Consider the following 13,113-nt stretch of genomic DNA (forward strand, 5'->3'; position numbering starts at 1 on the left):
CTCTGTCTGGGCGGAGAGAACCCCACGTGTTTGACAGCCCTGCTGTCAGGCCCCAGAAAGGGCCAGGCTCTCCTTGGAGGACTCCCGAGTCTCACATTAGCAGAGCCAAACCAGCAGGGATCCCTGATCCTCCACCAGGTTCCCAGACAGGGAGTCAGGGCTTTGTGGGACATGGACGTGGTCATGGACGTGGTACTGAGGAGGAGAGCAGAGACAGAAGCCCAGGCCAATGAGGATGGGGAGGAGGATGGGGTAGGGGAGGGGGAGCTGGAAGGGCCTGGTCTGAGCAGCATGTGCTAAGGACTGAGAGTTGAGGAGTGAAGGCCTGGAGATTCTGGGCCCACAAGGCTATGAGCGTGAGCAGGGCAAGGCAAGGGGTGTGGCAGACAAACGTCAGGACCAGCCTTCAGGAGCTCTGGATCCACCTCCTGCCCGCAGGGGATGGATGATTCTTCACTGAATATCCCATGTACCTCTTTAGCCATGAACCATGTTAATCGCTACCTTTTGAAAACTACTACTACTATTATTACCCTTATTATTATTATTATTATCATATTTTAAGGTAAATAGCTGAAGTCACAGAAAGGAGGGTTGCTTTCCAGTGCAAAAGCGTCAGAGCCCACCTTGGCCTGTCCAGGGGCTGGGAAGATGAGCAAATGTTTCCTGGTCCCGTTTGGCCAGAAAATACCACACTGGAAGCAGAGACCAGCACCACAGGTCCCATGGGACACTGCCCGGGTGCTCAGCCAGTGAGGGCTACCCCCAGGCCTGGGCCATGCAAGACCAGAAGTCTGGAAAAGATGCACTCTGAGAGGCTTGCCAAAATTAGCAAAGGGAAATACAGGATGCCCAGTTAAATTTGAATGTCAGATAAATCACAAAAATGTTTGGTATAAGTGTGTCCCAAATATAGCATGAGGCATACTTACACTAAAAAATCATTCGTTGTTTATATGCCACTCAAATTTTAGACATCCTGTATGTTCTGTGGTACCCTACACTTCAGGAATCTGCTGGAGAGGAAATGCTGTTCCTACAATTTTCTTTTTCAGTTTTCTGTTTACATTTTTTAAACTGTTAACCCAAATTTCCACAGCCTTGCTGGCCTGTAAATGCAAATGAGTTAACTTCAAAATAGCCAATGTCCCTGGCCTGCCCATCTCCCAACACAGGCCCTTGTCCCCGACACCGCGGTGTGGGGTTCCCCAGAGGCTGCCAGGATCTGCTCTGGTTGGCTTCTGCGCCCACTGCCTCCTACGCCACAGGAGGGCAGTGGTTGCCTGGCTGAGCTCGGGGGGCCGAGGCTGTGCCACTGCGCCCTCTGCTGGTGATCCCCAGACTGCAACGCGGTGGGGGGGTTGGGTGCTGCTGGAAGGCTCTGGGCTCCACAGCCCCGCCATTGGGTGAGAGCTCCTCCAAGACCGGAGAAAGCCCCCTTCTCCCATATCTCACGGAGTCCGACAGCGGATGGCCTCTCCAGCTGCCCAGCCTCTGTTCTTTCTGCTTCATCTCCTCCCTCCTCGTGAGCTCTTTCCGACTCTGTATGGGCTACCTGAGCAGGCCAGGTTCAGCTCTGTGTCTCCCCTTGGTTCCCACCATACCAACACTCAGTCTGGTTCTGTGCTTACCGGTGGCTCCTCCAAGTGCCAGGTAGGCCAGTGTGGAAAAGCCCACAGTTACCGGTCACCGTCCACTGCCCCTCCTGCCCCACCGCCCTCACCATCCGGGTCTTCCCTTGGACTATCGGATGAGCCTGGGTCCACCAAAGGCCCCTGCCCTCAGTCCACTGGTTCCTGGGCCACTCTGCCACGATTCCTTTCAGAGGGTGGCTTTTTCGTTTTCCATCTCCCCATCACGTAAGGCTGCATCTGTCTTGCTCGCCCCCAGATCCTAGCATCTGGCACAGAGCAGAGTTAACAAATACTGCCGAAAGGAAGGTCTCCCGGGAGGCTCTGGAGGGCACTGAGGGGTCTCCCTGGGCCAAAGGCAATGAATGATTTTTTTTTGTTTTTTTAAATAAAGACACTTTATTTACAGATAGTACAAAATAAACCACAGGACAAACTACTATGCAGGGGGACGGATGCCCCCCACAAGAACCCTCCTCCCCATCCCGGAATAACTTAAGTAAAAAATTAAAAAGGCCCTAGGAGGAGGGAGGGGCGGGGCTGGAAGCACCTTTGCTGATTGGGAATTGGGGCCAGCAGTCCTCAGCCTTCTCGTTCCAGGACCTAGTAGACCCTGGCTTGCTCCCTTCCGAGTCTGGGCCTAGCAAGGAGGGGACACGCTGCAAGGACAGTTGGTGGCTGTTGCAGAGGCTCCTGGGCCAAGGACCCTGACTTCTGACTCTGAAGGGCTGGAGTCAGTGGGAGAGTGGCTTGGGGGCGGGCACGGGACTGGCCTTATTGCAGTGCTCTAGCTGACTTCCTCTCGGCCCTGGATGCAGGTCTGCACCGGGTCCCAGGGAGCAGCTGTGTCGGGACAGGAATGCGGGGTCCTCAAAGCGACGATGTTGTTGAATCTACCACCTCCCGGCCGTTGCAAACGGTGGGGACAGACTGGGAGCCAGACCCTAGGAAAGGAAGCCAGAGATTGGGGCCAATCCGAGGTCCTTTGTCCTTCCCGGAGAACGGGCAGCAGAGGAGGCAGGCGTGTGGAGGGAGCTTTCCTCCCCTGTCACCCCTCCCTTTCCTGGCCAGCCTCATCTCAGGAGCCCTCCGCCTCCAGCCAAAGAATCCCAGCAACCCAAGGAGTGGGCCCCCCCGCGGAGGAGCTGAGGTGGACCAAAGGCTGCTCGGGGTGAACGCTGACCTTGGGCAAGGCTGGAGCTGGCCCTGGTGGCGGCGCTGCTGAACCGGCTGGTGGGTGCACGGTGGCTAACCACGTTCTTCTGCGGCTGGAAAAGGATGATGTGAAGCTTGGGTGCAAAGAGACAGCCGAGCACCACTGAGCCGCTGAGGCTGACTGACACGCACATGGTGGTGGTCTGTACCTGGGATGGGGGAAGTCAAGGATGAGTCTGGCCCCAGGACCCATGCCCGAGCTGGGGGGGGGGTGGTGCCAGGAGGTGGGAGGGGGGAGGGTAAGCATCCAATGCTGGGCTTTGGTCCATTCACCAAGCCCCAAAGGATTTCTAGGAAGGTGGGCACAGTCCCAGCGTCAGCCTGTGGACCACCTTCCCGGGGAGACGAAAATTCCAGCTGAGGGGATGAACATGCAGGGGTGCAGGGGCATGTATGCGCATTGGAGTGTGTGTGCTGGTGTGTGTGTAAGTGTGTCTCTCCATGCATATGTGTGCAGGTGTGTGTGTGTGTGTAGGAGTGTGTGCGTAGGAGCCTGTGTGCACGCGTGGGTACTGTGTGCGTGTCCAGGTTGGTCCTTAACCACCTAGGATTGGCATGCAAATGCAAATCATATGCAAATGCAGGCTGAGTCAGAGCAGATTCCCTCCCCAGCGCTGGCCTCCACCAACCAGGCAGGTGGCCCAGCAGGTGCAACAGCAGCCAAGCCCAGCCGCCCTGGCCCCCAGCACTGCCCACCATACCTCTGTCCTGGGGGAAAGGGCCTTTGCAGGGGCTCTTGTCTTGATTTTCCTGCTCCTTTAATTGTTAAGATTGTCAGTTCAGACCCTGCTCTACACTCCCAAGCTGAGTGACCTTAGGCAAGGGATTGAACCTCCCTGAGTCTCCGTTTCTTCGTCTGTAAAATGGGGAGAGCCACGGAGTTTACTCCAGCATCATGAGGACTCACCAAGATGATCCTCCTATTGTTCAGAGCTTAGCTCACCTGTCACCTCCTCCAAGAGGCCTTCCCTGACCACCCCATCTGAAGCAGCCATTGCCCCCTTGAAGCTGGGGAGACCTACTGAGACCCTCAGTGCCAGTTGGAACTTTGCCTGCAAGCCACCAACTGGGGTAGAGTTTCCTCCTGCTTTCATCTTCCTCAACCCTCCACCCCAGATCTGCTGCTGCTCTGGGCTTCACCCTCTCTGTCTTCCCCACTCCAGGGGGCACCAGGCCACACTGCACAGCTCTGAGGGGCTTCAGAGCATTGTGACCTCTGGGGCTGCATGGTCTGATAGTCCTGCTATTCCCATTCCCTCTTTCCTTACCCTCACCTCCGCCCACCTTCCACCATTTGTGCCTCACCTCCTCAGCGAGGAGGGTCAACGCACACCCTCTGCTCCAGTCAACCTCTGTATTGGCTGCCCCCCACTATCTTCCCCATCCAACCTATTCAAACCTCCCTGTCTTGCAGAGCCCAGTTCAAGGACTCCTCTTCCAAGAAGCCCTCCAGGATTCTCTCTGCACATGTGTGTGTGTGCATGCGCACACGCGCGCGCACACCCACACCCACACCCACACCATATACACACCTTCCTCTTGCCTGCTCTTACTAGGACATTTGTCAACCTAAACAAATCAGCAACATTTCCTGACTTAGTTCTTTAGTTGATGCCCTGATTGCCCACCCACTGGACTGGGTCTCCCCTTCTGCAGCCAGCCCCTCAGGAGAGCAGAGAGGCTCATTTAGACATATTTGAGCACACACATCTCCTCAAGCTTAGAGGGTGACATCCGAGTCCCAAAATCTGAGCTCTAATTCCTCCACCTCCTTGGCCGTTGCCTAAGGCCCCACTCAACCTTCCCACCTCCCCCTGGGGTCCAGTCCCAAACTGGGTCACCATAAGCTGTGTGCCCCTGGGTGAACATTCAGCCTCTTTGGAGCCTCAGAGTGATCAGAAGAGTAAACAAGAGACTGGGAAACAGAAGGACCAGTGCTGCCCCACCCCCCACTGCCACTCTGTTGCCAGTAGCTTACCCGGTAATCGCTGGAAGTGACATAGAAGATGGGCAGGAAGGCCAGCCAGATGATGCAAGTGGTGTACATGGTAAAGCCTATGAACTTGGCCTCGTTGAAGTTCTCGGGGCACTTGCGGGTCTTGAAGGCATAGAGCGTGCAGAGTGCGATGAGGAGCACGTTGTAGGTGAGTGAGCCCAGCATGCTCGCATCTCTATGGTTGCAGCGCAATGTCACCACCTCCCGCCGCTCCGGGGCTGTCTCCTTGCCTGTGCCCGGTGCCTCCACCACCAGCCAGGCAGCCACAATGAGCAGCTGGCCTGAGATAAGCGCCAGGCAGATGGCCACCTGCGAGGCCGGGCTGATGAAGCGTGGCCGCTGGGCTCCCTCCCGGGCCCCACCAAAGATGCGTGCAATGCGGTTGGTCTTGGTGAGCAGGGCTGAGTAGCAGACAGAGAAGGCGGTGCCCAAACCGAGGCGCCGTAAGGTGCACACCACTGTGGACGGCTTGGCAATGAAGACGAAGGTCATGCAGTAGCAGAGGAAGACACCACCCAGCAGGATGTAGCAGAGCTCCCGGCCCGAGGCCTTGACCACCGGCGTGGCATTGTGCCGCACAAAGACCCCCAGCACGAAGAGGGTGGCCAAGGCTCCCAGGCAGGCGATGGTGACGGGTCCCACGGCCCAGGCATCGCCCCAGCGGATGTACTCCTGGGGCAGCTCGAAGCAGCCAGTTAGGCTGGCATTGGGCCAGTAGCCCAGGCCACAGTCAGCGCATGTGAACTCGTCCAGCCGGTACTCGTACGGCTGGCATGGGATGCACAGCCAGCAGCAGACCTCTCCCGGCTGCACGCTCTTCACCTCATTCTGGAGACAGGGCTCACTGCAGCGAGAGGCCGGCAGGGGGCCGGCCGAGGGTGAGGCCCACGGGATGAGGCTGGTGTCGAGAGTCAGGCCTTCTGCCCAGTAGCCCACCTTCTGGTAGCGGTAGCGCCCACTGCCTGCCCGCAGATACGTGAAGATGTTGTAGCGTCCAATGCCATCACCAAAGCGGTCAAAGCGAACCTCACTCTGCGTGTCAGCCGGGCGGAAGGGGGCTGGAGTTGGGGAGGGAAGAGAAGGTGGAATTGGTGGGTAATCTTGATGTGACCTCAACCGTCACCCTACATGGAACCCAAACCCCAGACCTGAGGCCACTTCTTGTTCTTCCAAGCCTCACCCCAACACTAAAGCTGGCCTTCCCCCCAACAGCCATTTTTCTAAATGAGAAACTACCACAAATCTCAACTCTAAATCCCAAGTAGAATCCCAACCTCAAAGCCCAGGCATCTCCACAAAACTAATGCCCATACCAACCCCCAACCATGACTCCCCAAAACCTAGTAGTCTACATAGTCTCTAATGCCTTCTAATCCAGACCCCAATCTTATCACAATACACACCACAGCCCTCTCCCCAGACTTAATATGGACTCCCTCACAGCTGAACTCAGCCTAAGGTCCAGTCCTGGCCCCACTTAATCTTCCCAATTATAAGCCAGCCCCTCTAGTCCTAATACTGACCCCACTGCTAGCTGAACCCCAACATCAGTGATCACCTCTAACCACTGATGTTCACCAGGATGTGCTCATCGGGCAGCTCATGAGACTCTTCCATTCCCCATCTCCCCTTGCCCAGGAACCTCACATCACCCAGCCAAGCTCAGGAGGAAGCAGTACCCGTGTCATCCCACGTCCCAGTGAGAAGTTGGGGTTCACACTAGCAGATGATGTGCCTAAGGGCCCATGGTGAATGGTTCAGCCTGGAGTCCCTTGCAGGTCCCCCACCACCCCTGCTCCTTCCAGCCAGCCTCAAAGTCCTCAGCATCCAACTTGAGCCCTCCCATATATCCCACCCAGCCTAGCGGTCTGAATGGAGCCTTTCTCGGACAGCAACCTGAGGCACCTGAGCCAATCCCAACCTCTCCTCCAGTTTCGCACAACTCTGAATGTCAATTTCATTGGAATTATTATTTGTCTTAACTCTGGGCCACTAGGTTTTGGGAGCCCCGTGCCTCCCCCACTGCACCCACAGTGATGCTTCCCGCAGCATAGTGACAGTTCTGAGGCATTTATTGTTCATAAAGCTGGAATGCTGATTAAAATAATTTTCGGTATGTGGGGCTTCAGGGTGGCTCATCAGCTAAGCATCTGACTGTTGATTTTGGCTCAGGTCATGATCTCAGGTCATGACAGCCAGCCCTGCATCGGGCTCCGTGCTCAGCAGGGAGGCTGCTTCTCTCCCTCTCTCTGCCCCCACTCATGTGCACTTTCTCTCTCTAAAATAATTAAATAAATATATTTTTTAAAGTCTATAGGGGCACCTGGATGGCTAAGTCGGTTGAGCATCTGTCTTCGGCTCAGGTCGTGGTCCTGGGGTCCTGGGATCATGGCTCCCTGCTCAGTGGGGACCCTGCTTTGCCCTCTGCCCCTCCCCCCACTTGTATACTCACTTGCTCTCAAATAAATAAAATATTAGTAAACAAATGTCTATAAAAACAAATTTTGGTATGAAGAGACTGCGGCCACCTTAAAAAAATCAGGTCAAAGAATAGAATTTTCCCAGAAAATGGAGTGTCCCCTGATGCTCACTCTCAACGACCCTTATTCTGACTCTCACTGTTTTGCTGCCTGAGAATGGGCTTGAGGGCCCCCAGTCCCTGTTCCCTGCATGATAAAGAGGCAGGGGAGAGAAGAGAATAAGACCCAAGCAGAAACCAGAGACCCTCAAAGTGTAGGACCAGGCCAGAAAAAGGAACCCCAGTCCGGACTCCAGTGGGAGTGTCCCCTGTCTAGCCATCCCTCTCCTGGCTCTGTGGGCCCCTGGGGGGCTCCCTGGCTTGCTGTAGGCTACATTCTCTTAGCCAAGTAATGGAACCTGAGGGCCCGTCCCTCTCACCCTCCAAAGGGCAAGAGCCTGGTGGCCACTGGCCAGCCCCATTACCATCAAACTTGACGTTCAGCACGAAGTCCTTGTAGAGGCGGCGCCCGTTGACGGGCCGCATCGCATCGCAGAGCTGGGTGGTATTGGGGCAGAGGGCTCGGTGCATGTTGTGCAGCGCGTGGGCCATGGCATAAACCGCATTGACCACGAACATGATCTTGGACTCTTGCTCAAAAGGCACCGCCCGCAGCGAGTGGGCGGCACAATCTCGCTGCCGGAAGCTGCAGTGGAACCTCTGCTCCCAGAACTCCCGGAACCAGGGGTTCCGGCTGTTGTTCCAGGGGTCCAGGCTCCGGAAGTAGGAGGCAAAGTCGCTGATGGGATAAGAGGCCAGCTCGATAGTGATGGCGCCCTCAGCGGCCCCCTCGCTGCCGGCCACCACGCTCTCCAGCGCCCCCCAGCCATCGCTGGCCACCCAGGTGAAGCTGGCATTGAGGCGCTGGGTGGCCGCGAGGAGCTCGCGTGCGTCCTCGGAACGGGTGAACAGGACAGCCACGCGGGCGCTGGGCTTCTGCAGCAGGGCTCGCACCACACCCTCAAAGGCCGCGCGGCTCATGGCACGGCCCACCTTCTCTGAGGTGGCCACGCAGATGTTGCGGGCGCGGGCCTCTAGCTCAAAGGCTTCGATGCCTGTCTCGCCATAGTCGCCCTCAGATGCCACAGTGGACACATAGGTCCAGTTGAAGAAGCGGAGGATCTCAGCCATGGCCTTGGCTTGGAAGAAGTCGGGGGGCACTGTGCGGGCAAAGTAGTCATAGCGGGACTTGTCGCTCAGCTTGGCACTGGTGGAGGCATAGCTGATCTGTGGAATCTGAAACAGTCGCAGGAGGTTGGCCACCTGGGGGAGGGGCAGAGCCGGCAAGGATCAGAGATCAGATCAAACTCAGACAGATGTGCTCTTCACAGCTACTCGACCTTGGGATCAAGTGTCTATGTAGACAGCCTTGCCATCTCCCTCACCCCAAAAACCTTTATCCTGTCTTGATATGTCTCCCCTTGGTGGGGGGCAGGGAGTTTTCCACCCCTTCCCAAGGGCTGGGAGAGAGAGGACCTAGGGCTGAGGCACCAGGCTCCTGAGCCACATGAGAACCCCTCTACTGTCCCCCTTCAGATGCCTAGCAGTAGCAAAAGTAGGGAGGCAAAAGAATCCTGAAACTGGGAAGAGGCTGGCACTTGGCTGCACAGGGCAGGGTGGGGGACACTAGCTGGCATATGGGATGCTCAAGGCTCTTAGGTTCTCTACCTATTTGGAACAGCTATCCCTTCTCCAGAGTCCATCCTCATGGAATGATGGAGAAAAAGGGAAAAGGCTTCCCCAGGAAAGAAGGCCCAGATCTGAGGGCCCTATGGGCCTGAGAGGCCAGGAGTTGGTCTCCTTTGGACGGGTGAGCTCGAAATAAATAAGGCTTCCTGCTTACCACTGTCTGCCTGGGTCCTGCCCCCAAGAGTGGGGTCCAGACAAGGACCTGGTGTGATGGGTAGGTGAGAGCAGGACAAAGCCCAGTTTCCACAGCAGGGAGTTAGGTCCGTCTTTGCATCTGGGCACAGGCCATTACTGTGACAGTCTCAGTGCCCCCTCCTCTTGTACTTTCTGCCTCTGCGGCCCTGGGAAAGTTAGCAAACCTCCCTGAGCCTCAGTTTCTCATTCATGCCTGACAAGGTTGCTGAGCAGATAAAAATGAGAGTGCCTGTGAGGTCACAGTGCCTGACATATGGCAGATGAGAGGGATCTGGGCAGGAGGCAGGAATGAGGAGGAATGATGAACAGGCAGGTGCAGCCTAAGGATGAAGGGCTGGGCCTTGTTTTGACTCAGACAAGGAAAAAACATACCGATGTTGAAGTGTGGGCCCCGCTACAGGAGGCAGACAGCTTGGGGTGGGAGGAAGGTAACTGAGCTCCTGGAGATGATGCATGGAGCCCTGTAGAGAACTATGGAGAGGATGGGTGCTCAGAAAGCACCCCGAAGGCCCCTGAAGACATCAGGTGGAAGGTGGCAGATGTAGGTGCTGGCACAGCCACACCTGTCTAAGCTGTTACCGGCCACCTCCGGTTAGCTGGGACTAGCAGAACTGGTAATTGCTGCCTGCAGTAGGGGGATGAGCAGGCATCCCTGATCCCAGGCCAGAAGCTACCTCCATGGTTCAGACTCCTGCCTCATTTCTCCTGAATGAGCATTCCAGGTCAGGAGTCCCGGCCCTGCCTCTGATTGCGGTGCCCTCAGCCGGCCTCCCAAAAGAAGCTAAAGCCCCGGTCAAGGCCCTCCTTGCAAATCCCGACTCTGATCCCAGTTCTGGCCTCATCTGGCAGCCCACTCTGGGCATTAGGCAGGTAAGGGTCCACCTACGAAGTGGGACCCGGTCCGGGAGGGGGAGGATCCCACTTGGACTAAAGCAGCCAGGTATGCCCAGGGGTATCACCTGGGCCAGTACCCTCTGCTTACCTCTCATGAGAAAGCAGGAAGAGGGAAGGTCCCTCACCTTGCCATCCCTTCAAATCCTGGACACCCTGAAGACCCTAGGGGACCCTCCCCCTGCCACACACATTCAGCTTTTCTTCCTCTGGGGTCCCCACCCCTGTTTCTCTTCCTTGGGCTGCTCCTGGCTTCTATCTTCCACCCCTTTCTAGCCCATGGAGAGATGATCTGACAGAGCTGGAGGTCCTTGGGCAAGAGCCCGAGGGGAATGTCTCCACTTTGCCAGCACCTGCCTCTCTTCAAGCCTCAGTTTCCCCATTTATAAAACAGGGTACTAATAACAGCAGCTAATATTGAGCATGCCTCTGATACATGCTTTGCATGTAAATTTCTACCACAACCCTAAGAGTGGCAAGCATTCTGAGTCCTGTTAGTCTCTAAGGAGGAAACGGAGGCACAGAAAGGAGAAATAATGTCCAGAGTCACATAGTATATAGGGAAGCCAGGGTTCAAACCTGGAGTTCTGACTCAAGAGGCCTGGCTATGAAGCTTCCCAGGGCTGTTTAACCTCAGATGTGTGTGTGGGTGTGTGGGTGTGTGTGTGTGTGAGGGATAGAACTGGGGTGTTTTCCTTACACAATCTCTAAAAATCAAGCCCCATTATGTGACAGGGGCACTTTCTTAGTATTCCACAAAAAGCTACTCAAAGGAAAAGTTCCTAGCCCCTTTTCCAATGCATGGCAGCCTGGTGCCCCCGCTCAGAGGGAATTCTGGGCCCCGCCTCCAGATTCCCTCCCTAGCCCCTAGGTGGGCAGCCCCCACGTACCTGGATGGAGACATCGCTGTAGGAGCCGCCAATGACACCAGTGATGGCAGTGGGAGCATCACCGTGGGTGGCATAAGAGCCATCGGGGCAGATGTGGCGTGAGCCGTCGGCACCACGGCTAAGCGATGCACGCACAAAGTCGAGTGCCTGCTCCAGGGCGTATGTGTCCTTGGAGCAGCTGTCGAGTATGTGCGCACCTAGACGCACACCCGGCAGCAGGCGTGGGTCACGGTTGATGCGGTCCAGTGCAAAAAGCATGGCCTCCAGGCGCTGGATCCCTCGATGCTCATTGACAGGCCCACACTCCTCTGCTGGGCCACCCTTCTGGTGTACCGGGAACAGCCCACCCAGGACCAGATCCCCCTCCAGGGTCAGCACCTTCTTGGTGGGGCCCTCAGCCACAGCGCCCCAAAGCAGCAGCAGTGCCAGAAGCCCAAGCAGTGATCCCATAGTCCCAAAGGGGATGGATGTGTCCAGCAGACCTGGGCCTCCAGGGGATGAGGGTAGAAACAGCAAAGGCAAAGAAAGGACGAAACAGGGACCAGGAAAGGACAGGCAGGAAGAGAATTAAGAAGGGGCCCAGTTCCTGCAGAGAAAGAGACAGACAGACAAACAGGGAGAAGTGGAACCTGAAGAGTAGCTATCCTTCTGACTCTGCCTTCCCCAATTCCCTTCCCTTGGAACTTTTTTCTAGAGATCCAGGGATACGTAGTATCACAAACTAGGCTGAGAAGCTCCCAGACACCCCTTGGCCTGTTTCTCAGCTTTGCCCTGATCTGGGTCTATAGATAGGCTCTGTGTCCATTGCATACTCAGTATAGAGGGAGGGAGGCAGAGAGTAGAGGACTAGACGGAAGTCAGGAGACCCCAACCAACACCAATCCTATTATGAATGAAAGAGTTCCCAAGACCTTGCACAAACTTCCCAGGACCCCTAAGTCTATGCCTTTGCAGCAGGGGCCAGGGTAGAGTATAAACTTAGGGGTCTAGTCCCTATCCTGAGCCTTGCAGTTCCAGAGATGGGCCACTGTGGCTGAAACCCACCAGGGAAGAGGGAAGGAAAAGTCTCCAAAGGGTAGTTTCCAACTCCTAGAGGGACCCGAGCCCAAGTGAGCACCCAAGGGTCCTAGCCCCTAGTTCTTAAAAATCCATAGAGCCCCCTATGGAAGTAATAGAGACTCTAGGCTGTGGGAATTTGACAGCAAGGTGGAGAGGTTGGCCCCAGGGAGGGACACTGAAGTGGCCATAGATCTTAGATCATAGATCAATAGGGAAAGCAGATCAGATGTGAGCATATGTGTGTCCAGGGTCAGGGCCAGTTCATACAGTCGGAATTTGAAAAACAGTGCTCAAGGTGAGACTTTTGGACACCTTAGCTCTGCATAGAATGCTGTTTGAGACTTTACGCCCCTGTGTTTTCTTCAGCTCAGATCCAAGCAGAGAAAGTCACCATCTCTAATCTCCCTATCCTCATCCTCTCCCCATCCTGTCCACCCTGGCCCTAGCCCTCAGGGACTCCTCCTTCCCTCTTCCACTCTCCGCTTCAATTGTATCTCAGCTATGCTCCCAGATGCCAACCCCACATAGGCTCTCACAGCCTATGCAGGCTTGGGAAGGCTAGGAGAAGGAAACTGAGGCTGAAGAAGGCCTCTTCTTCTGAAGACGGCCACTAGTTCAAGGACCCCGTGTCCTGGCCACAGAGACTGGGATTCCTCACTTTGCCCCTCAGCAACTCAGGGTTAATCTTCCCCCTCATGCCATGGCAGGGAGACTGGGATCCTGCGGGTACCCAGAAAGAAGCAGCTCAACCAGGCAACCAGGAGAGAGTGGCAAGCATGAAGACCAGGACAGATGGGGAAGGGACCCAGATGGGGGCTGAGGCCCAAACTGGTCAAGACCACAAGCCTCCCACAGGGGCAGCCAGGACCAAAATCCGGACAGGGACAATACCCTGAAGGGAGATGGAACCCCAGAGGGGAGCAGCCAGGGGGCCTGGGCAACGAAATCCGGGCAGGGAGTGATTGAACCCCAGAGGCTGACACAAAGACAGAAGCACAGAAAGACAGACCAAAGGATGAAAAGAGAGGA

The 13,113-nt window shown here is 55.9% G+C and overlaps 1 protein-coding gene across 2 annotated transcripts; it reads right to left on the reverse strand.

Annotated features, from left to right (window-relative positions):
- Positions 1-2,017: 2,017 nt before the first annotated feature.
- GRM2 (glutamate metabotropic receptor 2) lies at positions 2,018-11,919 on the reverse strand. 2 transcript variants are annotated; one of them, XR_013967867.1, is made up of 6 exons: positions 11,026-11,919; positions 7,786-8,623; positions 4,825-5,900; positions 3,548-3,702; positions 2,815-2,995; positions 2,018-2,575 (listed from the first exon to the last, which is right to left on the reverse strand). XR_013967867.1 is itself a non-coding variant. In XM_080821958.1 (5 exons), exons 1-5 carry the CDS (start codon positions 11,473-11,475, stop codon positions 2,502-2,504), a joined length of 2,619 nt encoding a protein of 872 aa, XP_080678084.1. In that variant the 5' UTR covers positions 11,476-11,547; the 3' UTR covers positions 2,018-2,501. The 2 variants fall into 2 exon arrangements, 1 of the variants encoding a protein (XP_080678084.1); XM_080821958.1 differs by lacking the exon at positions 3,548-3,702 and having other exon boundaries at positions 11,026-11,547.
- Between the last annotated feature and the right edge of the window lie 1,194 nt (positions 11,920-13,113).

The sequence above is a fragment of the Martes martes genome, assembly GCF_963455335.1.
Source record: "Martes martes genome assembly, chromosome: 1".
NCBI classification, from domain to species: domain Eukaryota; kingdom Metazoa; phylum Chordata; class Mammalia; order Carnivora; family Mustelidae; genus Martes; species Martes martes.

Bases quoted from the DNA above. Each gene is read 5' to 3' on its own strand.
- GRM2 (XM_080821958.1), bottom strand. From the start codon at position 11,475: ATGGGATCACTGCTTGGGCTTCTGGCACTGCTGCTGCTTTGGGGCGCT. The intron at 2,996-4,824 runs GTAAGCTACTGG...CCCCCATCCCAG, and splicing joins TCACTTCCAGCGATTACCGG to GTACAGACCACCACCATGTG. The intron at 2,576-2,814 runs GTCAGCGTTCAC...TTCCTTTCCTAG, and splicing joins CAGCTCCAGCCTTGCCCAAG to GGTCTGGCTCCCAGTCTGTC.